General features: G+C 40.9%; 1 protein-coding gene across 1 annotated transcript in view; it reads right to left on the minus strand.

Annotated features, from left to right (window-relative positions):
* dnajc17 (DnaJ (Hsp40) homolog, subfamily C, member 17) overlaps positions 1-11,801 on the minus strand; it is a 34,061-nt gene extending 22,260 nt beyond the window's left edge. The window contains exons 1-6 of the mRNA XM_034576482.1: positions 11,601-11,801; positions 4,527-4,596; positions 2,590-2,648; positions 2,342-2,429; positions 1,951-2,027; positions 1,161-1,275 (exon numbers count right to left, since the gene is read on the minus strand). Coding sequence (XP_034432373.1) covers positions 1,161-1,275; positions 1,951-2,027; positions 2,342-2,429; positions 2,590-2,648; positions 4,527-4,596; positions 11,601-11,681 — 490 coding nt within the window. The 5' untranslated portion in view covers positions 11,682-11,801. The remainder of the gene's footprint in view (positions 1-1,160; positions 1,276-1,950; positions 2,028-2,341; positions 2,430-2,589; positions 2,649-4,526; positions 4,597-11,600) is intronic.
* Positions 11,802-15,395: the final 3,594 nt, after the last annotated feature.

A 15,395-nucleotide genomic window follows, 5' to 3' on the forward strand; every position in this document is an offset into this window, starting at 1 on the left:
AGTCTCAGGCAGATGTACAGTAATATAAAACTAGCTGTCACGTGGTAAATGTATGGCTCCTGCTACAGTCTGATGATCCGCTGAGTGCCTCTCAGACAGAGCGCTGGCCCAGGGGAGGGCTGGGGAGGCCTGACTGCGTGCAAGTGGAAGAGACTCAAAAAAATGTGCTGACTATGCATGAGTAATTGTCAAGCCACAAAAAGGGATCAATCAAGGGCTAAGACTCAGTATTTCCCTTAAATACCCACACTCCCATAGCCCTATTTCATTTCAAGGATTTAATGCGAAAGTATTATCGAGAGGTTAAACGTTTGATGGACAGTACGTGTACGTGTACGTGTGCGTGTGCGTGTGCGCGTGGTGCTTGGCATTCCTATGTTACCTTGCCAAGTTTCTTTGGTGCCAAGACACTAAAATAGACCTCCTCAAAGTGTTTTAGAGAAAAACATAAATTCAAATATACAATCAGTCACTGTTATTGTTTTTTTTATGTGAATGATATTGGGTCAACCACAGGGTGCCTGGTGCCTGGTGACTGCTGCGGTCGTACGGTCACTGTAATGGTTGGGAAACATGGGGGTTCATGACGTTTCAGGGTCGTAAACTAGAAATACCTCACTGCGGTTGTATGCCTCCACCAACCAGTGCAGTTTCCATATTTCGTTTCCTGATTCATATCCATTCATCACCTTTGACCACTGACATCTAATCAGTTCATCTTTGAGTCCAAGTGACAACTGATCAAAAGTTGAAGAAATTCCCTCAAGGCAGTCTTATCACATTCAAGAGGCCAAAAACATGTATTGTGAGGCCACCGTGACCTTGTCCTTAGACCCTTGACCATTGAAATATTATCAGTGAATCTGTGACTCTCAGTGAACATGTGTGCCAAATTTGAAAGATTTCCATTGAGGCGTTTCTGAGATATTATATCCACAAGGCAAAAAATGTGTTTTGTGAGGTAACAGTGACCTTGACCTTTGACTATCAAAATCGAAGTCATCCTTGAGTTCATTGGAATATTTGTACCAAAGTTTAAGAAATTCCCTCACGGAGTTCTTGAGATATTGCGTTCACGTGAATGGGACGGATGGACAACTCGCGGGGCTGTGCTGAACTAGAACAGAATGAACAGGGCTAAATCTTGGAGGTGGGCATACTTCTCTGAGTGTATTCTCCCGTTTGCTGTGCTTCCTTTTCCCTCTGGATCTGCTCTCTGACGAGCCTCTGCTCCTCCTCAAGCTGTCTGGATCCCTCCTCCCTCAAACGGGCGATCTTGTGGAAAAAGAAAAACACCAAATAGTAATGTGCACCAACAGATATACAGGTTTTAAGTGACAAAAAAAATCTGCATCTTAATCTTCATCAGTGTCATTCGTCACATGCATGGTCAATGACACCCATCTGCTCTACCAGGAGAGTATGTGCAGACAACCTTATTTTATCAGGGAAGTCAATAACACCTGGAGATGAGACAGAAAATGGAATAGTGCCACCTACTGGTTACCCCCTCCTCCCAAGGCCCCATGCCACATTATTTACATGAATTTAGAACATTAAGCACATGCCATGACTCTCCAAGGAGGCACGCACACCATTTTTATTTATCATTGGCTTCCTGAACAAAGCACATCAAGTCATGCAATATCATCTAATGGGTTTACTGATAATTATGATATGGCAGTGAAAAAAAATGCCTTGCACGGACAGGGCCTTTGATCTCGACCCAAGTCTTTAGTAGATTTCTGCTCAAATCAGAAGAAAGTATTTGATGAAGAGCAGAATAAAAGCACCTGGGTGTGCTTCAGAATTTCCTGGATGCACTGGAATACCTTTCTCCCAGTGCACAGATAAGGCCGGTAGTAAAGTAAAACAATGATTTTGAATCTTCTCACTGGGAAAAGTGTGGCACAATATCATCTCTCATATGGTTTCTATAAATTCTCTTACCTCTTCTTCTAGTGTTCTCGTGATCTGCACCGTCTCGTAGGTCTGAGCTTCTGCTTTTCGCTCTCTGGCCTCCAAGTCTGTCATAACAGACACAAACACGCATGCACACACACACTGAATATCTTTTCCACTATCAGAAACAGACAAAAACAGCCTAAATAATTTGATTATTTTCTAACAGCTGCTTGTATTTTATTCCATTCTGGACGATCCCTGTCTGTCCCTATCATTACAAAAACCTCAGCCTTTGTTTTGTTAATCCTGGAATGCGTCTGACAAAAAAAAATCTAATTTAAATATAACCCATTACACTACAAATACAAAACCCACTTGCAATAAAATCAGTAAACCAAAAGCCAAGAGATGAGCTAAGATTTGGAAAGGGACTCACCAAGCTTTATTTTCTTTCTCTTATCATCTAGTTTGTTGTTTCTTTCTTCTGCTTGTTTCTTGGCAGCGCAGATCTTGTCATAGGCAGCCTGAAAACCGCATTAGACACCAGGATGAATTGTGGCCATGTGTGCACGTGTGTGTGTGAGTGTGTGCGTGTGTGAGTGTGTGAGTGCGTGAGTAAGAGTCTGAGTGTGTGTGTGTGTGTTAGCACTTTTATGAAAGATTGAGAGGTATCTGCGGTCTTACCTTGGCGGGAGCATCAGTTAGCACCTCGAGGGCCTGAGACAACTGGTGGAAGAGATCAGCTGGAACAAAGTTAGACGAGAAGAGTCATACGATTACAAAATAAACAATTCATCACAAATTAAAACAGAGGATTGTAGGTTTCTGTATACCGTAGACTTCTGGAGAGTATTAAATGTATAATATGAGCTTTAAAACAAGCTTTTAAAAAATATGGTTAAGAATTCAGAAATAAATGTATTATTCATTGTATTCAATATATATTTGTATAAGGATAAGTACATAGTATAAAAAAATGATGACATAGCACACCATTTATAGCTAATTGAGTCCAACAATTTAATGGCCGATGCCAATGTTGAAATTTCCAAGCAATATTTATGTATAAAAAAATTTGGCAATGATTCCTAAGATGTCGTTATATGTCTTTAGACTATATAAATAAAAGAGAAAAGACAAATATAAACAAATACATAGAACTTTAAATCCTTTTTAACACAAAATGTAAACATGAATGTGCATCTGTTCTATAAAAATTGGTTTGCTTCCAAGAGCTGCAATGAAATCATACTGTATGATTTGTAAATATGACACCCAAACAAAGTGAAAGGGAGGGTGATGTTAATGTGACGAGAGGAAAGAGTCAAAATAGTCAGCATGATGTCTTCATGGGACACAGGTCTGAGATGAACGTGGACATTTTACTCTTAGAAAGGTTCCACAAGTCTCACGAAACCGTTTTCCTCCAGTGACACAGCCACACATACACACACAAACCCCTCCACCTCTCCGTCTATCCCCCACATCAGAGCACCTCAAGGGGCCATCACCGCAATCACAACTATCACGCAAAGCTCCAACTCCCCAGTTGTCATCCAACACACACACACAAATGTACACATACGGGGCGACCACAATCCCACTCCCCATCATACAACCGCCTCACTACTGCATTATACTAGCCAGGCATAATCATTCACTTATGGGAGGCCTAACAAACCGATAGTGTTACTCCCTGGGGGGAGCGGAGGTGCACACTAACAGGAGGCTCTGGAGATCATGCTACCAGCAGAGGTGGTCACGTTACCTACATGCATATAATGGGCTGGAATGAAATCCAACTGGGGGAGACCTGCCATGCCCAATAGGCAGCTCAGAGTGTCACAATATAGAGGGTTGAGGAGAATGAGGGATATTGAGGGGGGTGTCTTCAGTCACTGAGGAATCATGACCCCCAAGTCACCTCTTACATGCATGCAACCTTCCCCTGAGGGGCATCAAGTCCCAAGTCTTGCACCGCTCTCGTGCGATGCAGACCGGGTCTGTACATGCGCGGGTTCAAGTGTTGAGGCCCTCCAAACCACTTCTTTTCCATTTCTGGGAAACCGCCGACCCCCTGCTTTTGTATTATCCCTCTCAACCCCTCAGCCCCACCAATTTCCCTGTTTTTTTTCCTGATATAATCAGGAATTGTCTGAACCATCCAGTAACCACATAAACCTCACTTGAAAACATGCCTCATGACCAGCCTTTTGTCCAAGGTGCCTTTTTTCCCTCTCCCAACAAAAAAGCTACATTGAGATTTCCTGGCCCAATTGTTGACATGCCGGCTGGCAACAGGCCATGGAAGGACTCCCAAAGCCAAGCAGATGGAAACCATGGTGGTGACGGTGGTGTTTGGCTGTTCCTGTCTTGCTAGAAAGCGACATGAGACTTGGTTAGACTCAAAGTGCTGTGTCTTTGCTCTCTGCAGGGTTGCTGAGAATGCTACGCTAGAGGATTCATTTAAGTTAGATAATTAACCCTAATTCTCCAGAAAATAACGCAGATTGCAAAAAACAAATCATAAATCTTCTTCCAGCTCTTCGGTGACTTCCAGACGTCTGTGGCTCGTAATGGAGAGACGGTGAAGAGACACGGGCATCAACTGTCTCACTCACCTGCTTTTGGGTTGTCTGGGTTCTTGTCTGGATGGCATGTCAGGGCTTTCTGTCGATAAGCTTTCTTGATCTAGGAGAGAGAAACAGAAGAGACCCTAAGGTTTTGTGGTGTGGAAAATGTTGATGAGAACAAATCATCCACTTTACATCCACACATATTTTGCTCATGTGAAAGTTAAATTCTTATTCTCAGTACCAATTATTTTTATCCCGTCTCCCTCGCCCAGAAAACCAAAATCTGAATAAAGTAATTGATGGTCACATTGAAATAATAGCTTGAGTCTGACATGAGGGAACTGGGGGCGAAATGTGGTCTGCATTTTTAGAGATTGTGTTGTTTGGATCGAATCAACACCTGAGCTGATCCTCTGCTTCGCGTCCGTTTGACGTGTTGTTAATGGAGCCTTAACCACAATGGCACACAATGTACTGTGAATTAAACCACACAAGAATCCAAAACCATTCTCAGGCCCATTGCCAGTTTGCAAGATAAATGTGGCCTGAGTTGCAGCTTCATGTTAGTCCATCTTTATTGTAACTTTAAAAAGAGTGCTACAGTAACATACACAAACAAACAGAGTGCCATTGTTTACAACAAACTGAGAAGGACACAATCAATATCTTAGGCTGGAGGCCAAAACATTTGGGGACAGTTCAAAGAACCAAAATGGAAAAACTAAACAATACTTTGGAGTATTGTAATGACATATGAGGTTGTAGTTATAGAGGTTGTTTTTTTTTTTACTCCAGGTCACTGCTTGGAATGTTAAACATTCATTTGTCCTTCTAGAGACCAGTTAATGACAAGATGGTTTTCATTAGATCTTCGCTCCTCAGGAGAAAGAGGGGAAGCAGGAAAACTTTCTTTGGAGACCAGAGGGGGGAGCAGAGTGCAGCGATGAAGCTTTCTGCACACAACCTCAAAAACACACACTTATGCATTGCATGCAAAGGATTTGGCACACACATCCCCCTATACATCCAAGGCTCAGACACAAACACACGCAGACACACTGACATATACACTTTCTCACCAGTCTTAATCAGACATGCCAACGTTCTGCATGTCTTTAAATACAACCCCCTTAGAGCAAATCAATCTCCTGCCAGCATGCAACAGGCGATAGACTTTGCGAGCTCCCTTCTTCAAGCCTGGAAAACATTTGCATTGGACGCCTTGTCCATGAGCGTTGTTTTGCACAATTTTATCCCACGACTGCACGCCAAAACAAACAGAGCTGACTTCACAGCGGAGACCTGCATGATGGTGTAATCCATCAGTGTCCAGGCCTTTTTGACAGCAACTCCAACAAGTCTCCATGACAGTCGAGACTTAGACCCATTAGGCTGGATGCCCATAGTCCAAGGTAAAGGAACTGAGCCTCCACATGATTATGTAAAAGCTGCAGTGAACCCCCTGGAGATTATCATGGCTCAGACAGCTCTTAAATGTCACAAGTCCTATTCTTCTATCTCTTCACCATCAGATCTTTCTGTCTCTTTATAGTTCCCACTGTAAAGAGAGAGGGCTTTGAGAGAATAGACATCATGAAAGGATATTTGGTCTTGCTGCTTGGCACACGAGAGTGGACACGCAGGGCTGAGGGCTGCCACTGAACACAAGCTTATACCTTTATTCTATTGCCCCTTATTTTAACCTTGCCCTCTACGTTTCGCTCATTATTCTGTGTGCTTGGCTCGCAATTATAGCTTTCTCCACAAAGACTTCTGCTATGGTCCAAAGAAATTAAAACTGAAGTTCAAGTTTACTGTCATTCATCCATAGACAGAACAGTGAAAAAAAGGCGAGCCAACTTAACTGGCAGGTGGTGGTAACAGCTGGAAAACTCCTGTCTTATACAACCCAGTCAGTGCTTTGACAGCACATCGAAAAAAGATGGTTTTAAGGACAGTGTGTTTGCAAAGTTAAGTTCTTAAACTAAAATCTTAGGTGCATTTTAACCATTGACATTAATGAAAATGGACGGAGACTTTTGGTTCGGAAAAGTGAAGCCAATGCAACAGTGCCTGAAAATGTTATTCTCTCTAATAACCAACAGAGGGCGACTCCACTGGTTGCAAAAAAGAAGTCTGTTTCTACAGAAGTCTACGAGAGTCTCAACCTCCGATTTCAAGTCTGCTTCAAAACTGATTTTACCGACTATTTCGGAATTGCATGTTACAGAGATTTAGATTTTTCCTTCCACTGCAAGCAGGTATTGGTTTTCATTTATTTCCATATGTTATGAATATCAATATGAATAAATCCATAAAACTTGAGTGCTGTAATCCGCCTTTGCATGGTAATGCAGTTTAAGTGCAGACTGGCTTTTTATTTTATTTTTTAAGTGTGCAGGCATTACCTCACAACAATAATGTAATTTGACAAAACCGTATGCACCTCAATGCTTACACGAGCACGATTCAGAAGTGTGTCAAATGTTTATACCATGCAGAAATGAATTTAAAGAAGTGGACTGGCTGAAGAGCAAAGCAGAGTATCGTGGTACACAGCTGTGAAGATAATCAGGTATAATTGGAAATAAAACCACTGCTATGGTCTTTTAGGAGGACGCACTGTCCTGAACTCACACTCACTTCACTTCTCACGTTCTTCATCACCTGCAGCCAGCTGACGAGATAAACATGTCATCACATCTGCTGTAAACACTGCAGATGTTTAACCTTGCCAGGACAAACGTCTGGCCAGCTGAGATGTTTGACAAGTGGGACCTGTCATCGTCGGAGCTGTAGCCATGTTGCACTTCATCATATTTGTCTCATTGGGTTCAGTCAAAGCTGAAGTTTGCACACATGCGGTCTTTATATTTCACTGAATTATCTTTCCTCCCTTTCTCTCTATCTGCTCCTCTTTGCCTTTTCACTCCCTCCAGCATCCTCCACGATATCTTGTCCCAACTGTGCTTCCAGTGCTGTTTTGTTAAATAATACATGATTACTCCCATCAATGCCGTAACACGCAAGCCTTAATTGATGCTGGAAGACCCTGAAGCCCTTTGGTCGTACAGACAAGACGCCAGAGCGGGCCAACTGTTGAAGAGGTTAGCACATGTGCGGATAAGAGTTCTAAGATCGAGTGGCATCTTTCTACAGGGCTCATCCAGGGAGGCAATTTGTGCAGTTCACCATGACCTTTCAGAATTGGCTCTCGATGAAGAGAGATGGAGAAAAACCATATGAAACTTGTGCTAAAAGAAGAGCCTACAATTCTGCTCTGTCTTATTTCTCTTGCACATCAAACCATTCTACATTGTCACGGGCCAATTTTTCTTTTCTCATATGCAAAGCAAACTGAATTGGAGAAATCTCAGTTATTTCCCACACTTTAGTTTGCAGGAGGAACCCAAAAATTAAGGAAAGACTATCATATTGCAGCAGCAGGCCAACAGTAGACTAATGATAAGTAACATGGCCAAAAACAGACTCTCTGTGTCGCCCTGATCACTGCCTGCCACAGTCTTAACTCCGCGCCTACATCTTGTCCTCATTAAACTACTCTTTGGTGCCAATTACAGTTGACAAACTGGTCCTGGTGCAGCCGCAGCACAGCCCAAATAGGGCCCCTAGTCTGTGTGGCTGATTAACTGCCTGATCTGCTATCGGCCCATCCTTCTTAATTACAACACTCTGCTATTTGCGGGACATTATCAGCTGGAGATAAAATAATAATAGGCACAACAGGGAGATGGTAGGAGATGAGCAAGGACAGAGGTAAAGAGGTAAAGAACATTTTGAGGGGGGGTGAACTAAAAGCAATAAAGAGAAGCAGAGAGACGCTGTGATTGACTTGAGCTTGGGAACCTGGGGAAACCAACAATATGAGCCTGTCAGACATATTGGTCCTGGCGTATATGTGTGCAGATATGAGTCAATATGAAAACATTGATTTTACAGAGCAAGCCATGCAGAAAAGATGTGCATTTATGTTTAGATCTTAGGTAAAAAAGTATGTTTATTTTCTAAATTCAAGCTCTATATATTTGTATTTGTGCTTTCTTTGAATATATAGTTACTACTATTACATTTTAAGTAGACATTTCTCTAATTAATTCAGTATTATCCTATATTTACTTTAAAACAATAATGTCAGGATGATGTGATCAAATTCATTGGACTACATTAAGGATCCAAAGTATCTTAAATTTAAGCGTCACACAATTTGTCTTTATAAGGTTTTTTTACATCATGGATCATATTTGCCTGATATAACTGTGGAGCACAGATCGGGGTATTCAACATAAACCACATGTGTCACGCCATCTGATGATTACAGACCTAAAACATCTGATGACCCCAGGTTGCATCACTGATGCTTTGCCCCAGTGCACCATGGGATGCAATGACAATCGTAGTCTAGAGGCCGTGGCACAGCCGACACTCACTGAAATAACTCATCAGTGAGAGACATGAGTTCACAATCCACTGTTAGAGTAGGAAGTAAATCATCCAGACATCGAGCTGCTGCGTAGACAGTAACACACCAGGTACACTACAATTTAAGGGGCTGAAGGAACCACAAGGAATGTTGTGTGGTCTTGGCTGTTGACAGTGTTTTACCAAGAATCTGTGGTAGGTAAAACACACTAGGCAATTATTACCCAAACCCTGCTGACATGCATGGGCACTTCTCTCTACATGGTGGCTAGCCTTCAATGAAAGTCTTCCTCAGCACTACAAAGACAAAGCAAATCCAGGTATTAAATCATAGGCCCAGACAAGCCAGTATTTCCCATTTATCAGACAAGAGGAAGGTCACCAGCAGTGATAATAAGAAGGAGATGATAAACAGAACCAGGAGGAGATTCAGAACGCAAATCATCTACGTCAAGGCAATGTTTTACAAGCTGCGGTATACAATCTCAGAGATGTTCTTCCCCTTGCTCGGAGATAAACAAGATGCTTGATAGCGGTGGTGGAGCAGCGGGCCAAACAACTGGGATAAGTAGCCCATCTGATGACAACCGTCTTCTCACACTTGATTGATTTTTTGAGCCCCAACCGCAGAGCTCAATCACTACAAACACACTCACACAAATAAAACCCTGCTATCTCTGTCGACCATCAACAGACCTCACAGAACCAGCCTCCTACATTTTGGTGCCTCGGTTCTGCCCAAGCCACAACCGCTAACTTCCTCCAGGATAATCCTCTGGGGAGGACAGGACTTTGAAATCCAATTAAGAAATTAACTTCCTCCCTCGTTTTTGGCAGCAAGTTTAATTTCCCTTCAGGGCTTTGGATTCTGCATGTTGGAAACTGTGAGTGGTGGTTGTAGGGAAAAAGATGGATTTTCAGGACATCATGAGGATCCGCTCTGGAGCTGGGAAGTGAAATGTAGAGGAAGATTCTCAGGAAGACTCCTGGACTCTCCTCTACATACATTTAAAATCTATGTAGGCACAAAATGTAATTCAGGCACTTGTGTCTCCAATTCTGTCAAAAATGCTCCGTCGGCCAGTACACAAATCTACCGATACACTGACACTTCTTTATATTAGATTAGATTCACCCAGATAACACTATAATTTTCTTTGCCACTCCAAAACTGCAAGAGTTCTGTCACTGGCAAGTACTGTTTTTGAGGGCAGCAAAGAAGAAAAGCTAGCTAAATATATCATCAAATTGACAATATTTCATGCCAAAAAGTCTTAAGTAAAACAGTGAAACGTATGCAAGACTTCAGCTTCGAGGGCTGGCAATATTTAAAAAGGTCTTTTATTATTATTATTAACTGTTTCTGCACTTTAACAGCTATCTAAAGGAAGTAATTGTCGTGTATTCCTAGATTTTGTTTTGTTATTATTCAGTTATGACAGTTAAACTAGATAGAAACTAGAAGTTCTTTGGCATTCATTCTTTGTATGTATTTGTTTTTCAAATGATTTAACCTTATTATAAACTATACAGTGAGGTGGTAGGCTCAATATTAATTTCATATAAATAATATTTGGAATTTATATTCATTACAAATTGCTGTGGGCATTAGAAATGATGCGAAGACATGTGCAGCATCAGTGCTGAAAATTGTATGCACAGACAAATATGTTGGCATGCACATTTCCTATGTAAACAGCTGATGTTAAAATATTACTTCTTAGAGCTCCACATTACATAGCAGACATGTGGTACAGCTATAGTAATGCAAACAGCTTCAGGTGGCATACTGTATATGATGCATTGAGAATTTTACTAAGTTCAAGCTGCATGTTTGTGGCCAGCAATGTAAACTGTATTGAGGAATTTTAAGTATAAATGTATGTGGTGATTAACTGACTGAAAAAAAGTTGATCACAAGGGCCTTAACTACTCATCTTGTTTTTGGAAACACTGGAACAAATCTCTGTTTAATCCCTGTACACTTAAGATAAGATATCAGTCAAAAACATAGACATCAGTAAAAGCAAAAAATAAGTTAAAATGCAATATAAACGCAAGTAAATATAAATATACAGAGAGACTATAAATAAAATATACAGTAAAAACAGAATATATACAGTGATTTCTATATTATTGTTCAGTATTTTGTCATATATTCTAGTTGTATCTTTATGCTGATATGGACCTTTGAGTTTGAAATAAAGCTAAAGTTAACATCCTTTTGTCAGAGACATTTCAGATCAGTGTTGATGCCAAGGACTTAACTGATGCAGTGACGCCGCTTAGTGGTGACTTGAGTGTATTACACTGTTTTAGCCGGTAGCCAGTTAGCCTGACTTATCCTGCGCTACCTGGATTCTCAGTACAACTCAACATTTCAGTTCCTGGTTTTTCTCACATTGCATTTCTGATAACTTAACAAAAAAGACGCATGCATCACGTCATTGTAGAACACACCATTCAAACACACACTCCTGGAGGCTCCGTGGTAGCAAGCTAGCATAGCCTCCTACCTGCAGAGACGAGATGTCCTCACACACAACTTCATTCAAACCTTTGACTCAGTGAACAACCTCGTGCAGGCTGCAGGGTCCACACTGACATCTGCGGCTAACTCCACACTAACTGTGCTTTCTTATCTGACTAGCTTCACGGCTAACCGGCTAACTTAGGTACCTCTTTCGTAGTAGCGGTGATGTCAATTCCGAGTAAACCATACAGGTCCATCTTCAGGAGGTCTTTGGCCTTCCCCGACATGACTGAAGCCAAACGCGTACAGTACTGACACGGGCAGGAGAATAACAGGTGTGAACGTGGTGTCAGCGTGTGGCTAATTCAACTGTTGTTGTGGTTTGCAGGACGCACGAGTTTGACGTCTTGAGCTGGCGCGTGCACTGCATCATGGGAAAGGTAGTCTTTGTTCGGCTGCTTCTCCTCAGGTTTGTTTTTCGAAATATACTAAAAACACAACATTTACATTTAAAACAGTGTTTTTATATAAGCCTGAACTATTTTTTGAACAATTTCAAACTCTAAATTCATCTCGTCATCCCTCGTTAGAGATTTTTCTACTAAATCATATGCCTTTGATTGTACAGTGTGTTTCCTGCCTGCCAGTTAGCATTTTTTCATTCAAATTATTATTTCATTTCAATAATTATTTTTCATTTGCATATCTCATAATCACAAATCACATTTTGCCTCATATGGCTTCAAGAGCAACTTGCAGGCTACAGATACCAGTTCATTATTGTGTGGGAACATGATGATGAAACTTGATTTTTAAAACCTTATATTTTTATTTGCATGACTTGCAGTGACTTCTGGAGTCGTTTTGCTGAGAGAATGTTTGCTTCTGCGTCTGAAACCGAGTGACCGGAAGTGATGTAGCATGAGGGAGTGTGGACAGATTAGAGAGCATTTAACATTGATAAATATAGATCTCAATCCCAGCTTGGAGAGCGAAGAGGTTGAAAACGGACAGGTGCGACATCATCTGTTCTTCACCCTCAACAAGAGGAACTACCGCACAGTGATGTCATGGTATTGTTTTCTTGTTTTTGTCTTGTTTTTTTTGTTGTTGTTGTTTGTACATATTGTTTTAGGAATATCTCAGCATTCCCCAAGAGTGGCCACTGGCCTTTATTATGTTTCCACAAAAACCATGCATACATACTGTACATTCGGAAGCTGTCAGAAGGTTGACTACACTCGCATGAGGCTTTACATTTTTCTGCATATCATGATAATGTGGTTAAGGCTCAAAATAGCTTATATAACATGTGGTTGATATACTTCAGAAAATAAATGTTCCAATACAAGGGATAATTTGGTTAATATATTTAAATCATCTTATTCATTTAACAGAAAACCATCTCTGACCCGAGGCACCAGTTACCTGTTAGTATATAACTTTTTTATTGTGTTAAATTGGTCACTTGATCTGAGGATCTGCAGAGCTGAATTTCTCAGTCATGTACTCAGTTTATCCCACCAGTGGCAAGTCAAGGATTAAATCAGGGGCCATAAAGGGGCCACAGTTCACAGAGAGGGGCCAATTATATGTCCAACATCCATGCATGGTTCCTGATTCACTCCTTCCTTGTTTACTGTTAGCTCTATAGCTTTGAGAAAAGCCACACATCATTGAATATACAGTATTTAGAAAAGTTTTCCTTGTTCAAGCACATTGTGTACTTCAAATAATGACAATTTGTTAACTTTTTACATTCTGTTAGTATTGTTAGTAAGTAATTCAAGACTTTGGAAGACTATATATATTGTATTATGAATATCTCAGTATTCCCAAGAGTGGCCACTTGCCTTCATTGTGTTTCCACAAAACCCATGCACATTATCAAATATGTTTACCAAGGCTCCCTCAAATCCACACATTAAAGTTTTGTGTCAGTTTGTATTTAAATAATGATCCAACAGCACAGTACAGAGAGTCCTCTTTTTTAAATGATTGTAACAGACACATTTCCTCTAAAATAATGATTCAAAATTGTATCTAATTCGTGCATTTCTGCCAGCATGAACACCTACACTCATACATGTGTGATTAGCCAACATCAGCAGTGGACATCCTGTGGTTTCATATTGCGCCGCAGGGCTCCATCTTTGTTTAAGCCTGACTCATGGTGCAGCTTTGTTGAGGACGTTGGTTCTACCTCATTAAACCGGCTAAACTTGTGCCAATGATGAAATTTAAACAGAGAGCTGTGTCCTAATCAGATCATCTTTTCCCTGTCACGGTTGTCACTATCACATTCAATAAAAAGAAATCAATCAAATGCTGCAGCACATCCTGAAGAAACCCAGTTACGCTGAACCAAGAACATGCCCTGACGTGTCTGCTGTCCTTTTCTAAAATCTAGTCACACTATTAAAGCTAACGACAACAGGTCCACGATATCTGCAAACTCTTTTGAAATGATACCTAAAGTTGTTGAAAAAGATTTGTCTCCCATCAGGGTCATCATCCCTGGGACCTGTGTGCACATAATGACAGATGTAATAATCTCTGTTTTCTATCAGGACTCCCATGACAAACACAGTAGGGCTAAATCCCGTGAACACTACACAACCCACACCCTACACACGCCTTGCAGCAGGTTTGGTGGATTAAGGGTCAATTTATGGCTAAAATCATGGCGGATAATCCCATGTTGCACGTGCATGTATGAACAGCAGAGCAATAAATGGAAATAGGAGAATGGTGTTTACTCTGACATTTAAGACTGGGGGTTTGATCCTAGTGAACGTGTTTGAAGATCCTGTTTGACACACCCAGCTAGAGCCTGGACTACTCATGATGAGTTCATAGTATTTGCTCAGTCTACGCTGCTCAGTTTAAACAATACAGTCTCATGTGTGGCCACTATTTTGAATGTGAAGCTCTGCTTATCTCTGCTGCCCCGCACATTCTTTGGAGCTGCAACATGAGGAGGCCAGGCTGCCGATTCTCACTGTTCTTCATTAGAAGCCCAGTTTTTCTTTAACTTGAGGAACAAAACCTTCTATGGGGATGCCCCAGGGGACCTAAAGCGGTTAAACAATACAAGGACCATGTAGTATACCTTTGTCTGAGGCACTGAAACTCTATAGCAAGCTAAACAGCCTCAAGTCACACGGTACCGCAGGTTCTTAACAAAATTTACATATTCAAACAAAAGTTTTCATATAAGTAAATTGACAATTTTAGCTCACATCAAACTTAGAATAAATCTACAGAGCAGGTTAAAGAAAAGGCAAACACAGTGGAGAGCCACAAGAACCACACTTTTCCTGTTGTTTTATAACAACTTGTTTATCTCCACAGCCCTTGAGGACAAATGCAAACAAACCGAATGAAGATAAGAAATTCTTGAACTTTGAATTTTTTAAGCATTGCTGGAATGTCTGCTTCACAAGGAAACATTTTGTCTCAAGTCCAAGATAATCGAGAAAAAACAAATGACTGTGTGCTCTGTTGGTGTGGTGTAGGAGAGAGGATTTCACATTCCCAGATCCTTGAAGCTATGAAAAACAGAACATTTGGTCTGTATCCCAGTGTCTCTAGGTTTTGTCTGGATTCTGAATTCTGAATTTGAATCATTCAAAGGACATTTATGGATTTAAAGTTCAAAGTTAATGTGTGGAAGTCCACTGAGAGGAGAAAGGAACACTGTTTTTTTTGTTCTCGGTTTGTACCCTGGTTGAATGCACTTATTGCAAGTCGCTTTGGATAAAAGCGTCAGCTAAATGAAATGTAATGTAATGTAATGGTTTAGTTAAGATTTGTTGTTAGAGAACTAAAATATAACATGATGCCTTAAAACGTATGTTAAAAGGCCCTAAAAGGCTACTCAGGGCAGTTTAGACTGTATGCTCACCCTTCAGTTATTGAACCTAATGAAGCCACGTTCACTTAAGAGTATAACAGGAATATATACTCTGTAACCGTGGGACATCTTGTAAATTCAGGAG

The sequence above is a fragment of the Hippoglossus hippoglossus genome, chromosome 22, assembly GCF_009819705.1.
Source record: "Hippoglossus hippoglossus isolate fHipHip1 chromosome 22, fHipHip1.pri, whole genome shotgun sequence".
Taxonomy (NCBI): domain Eukaryota; kingdom Metazoa; phylum Chordata; class Actinopteri; order Pleuronectiformes; family Pleuronectidae; genus Hippoglossus; species Hippoglossus hippoglossus.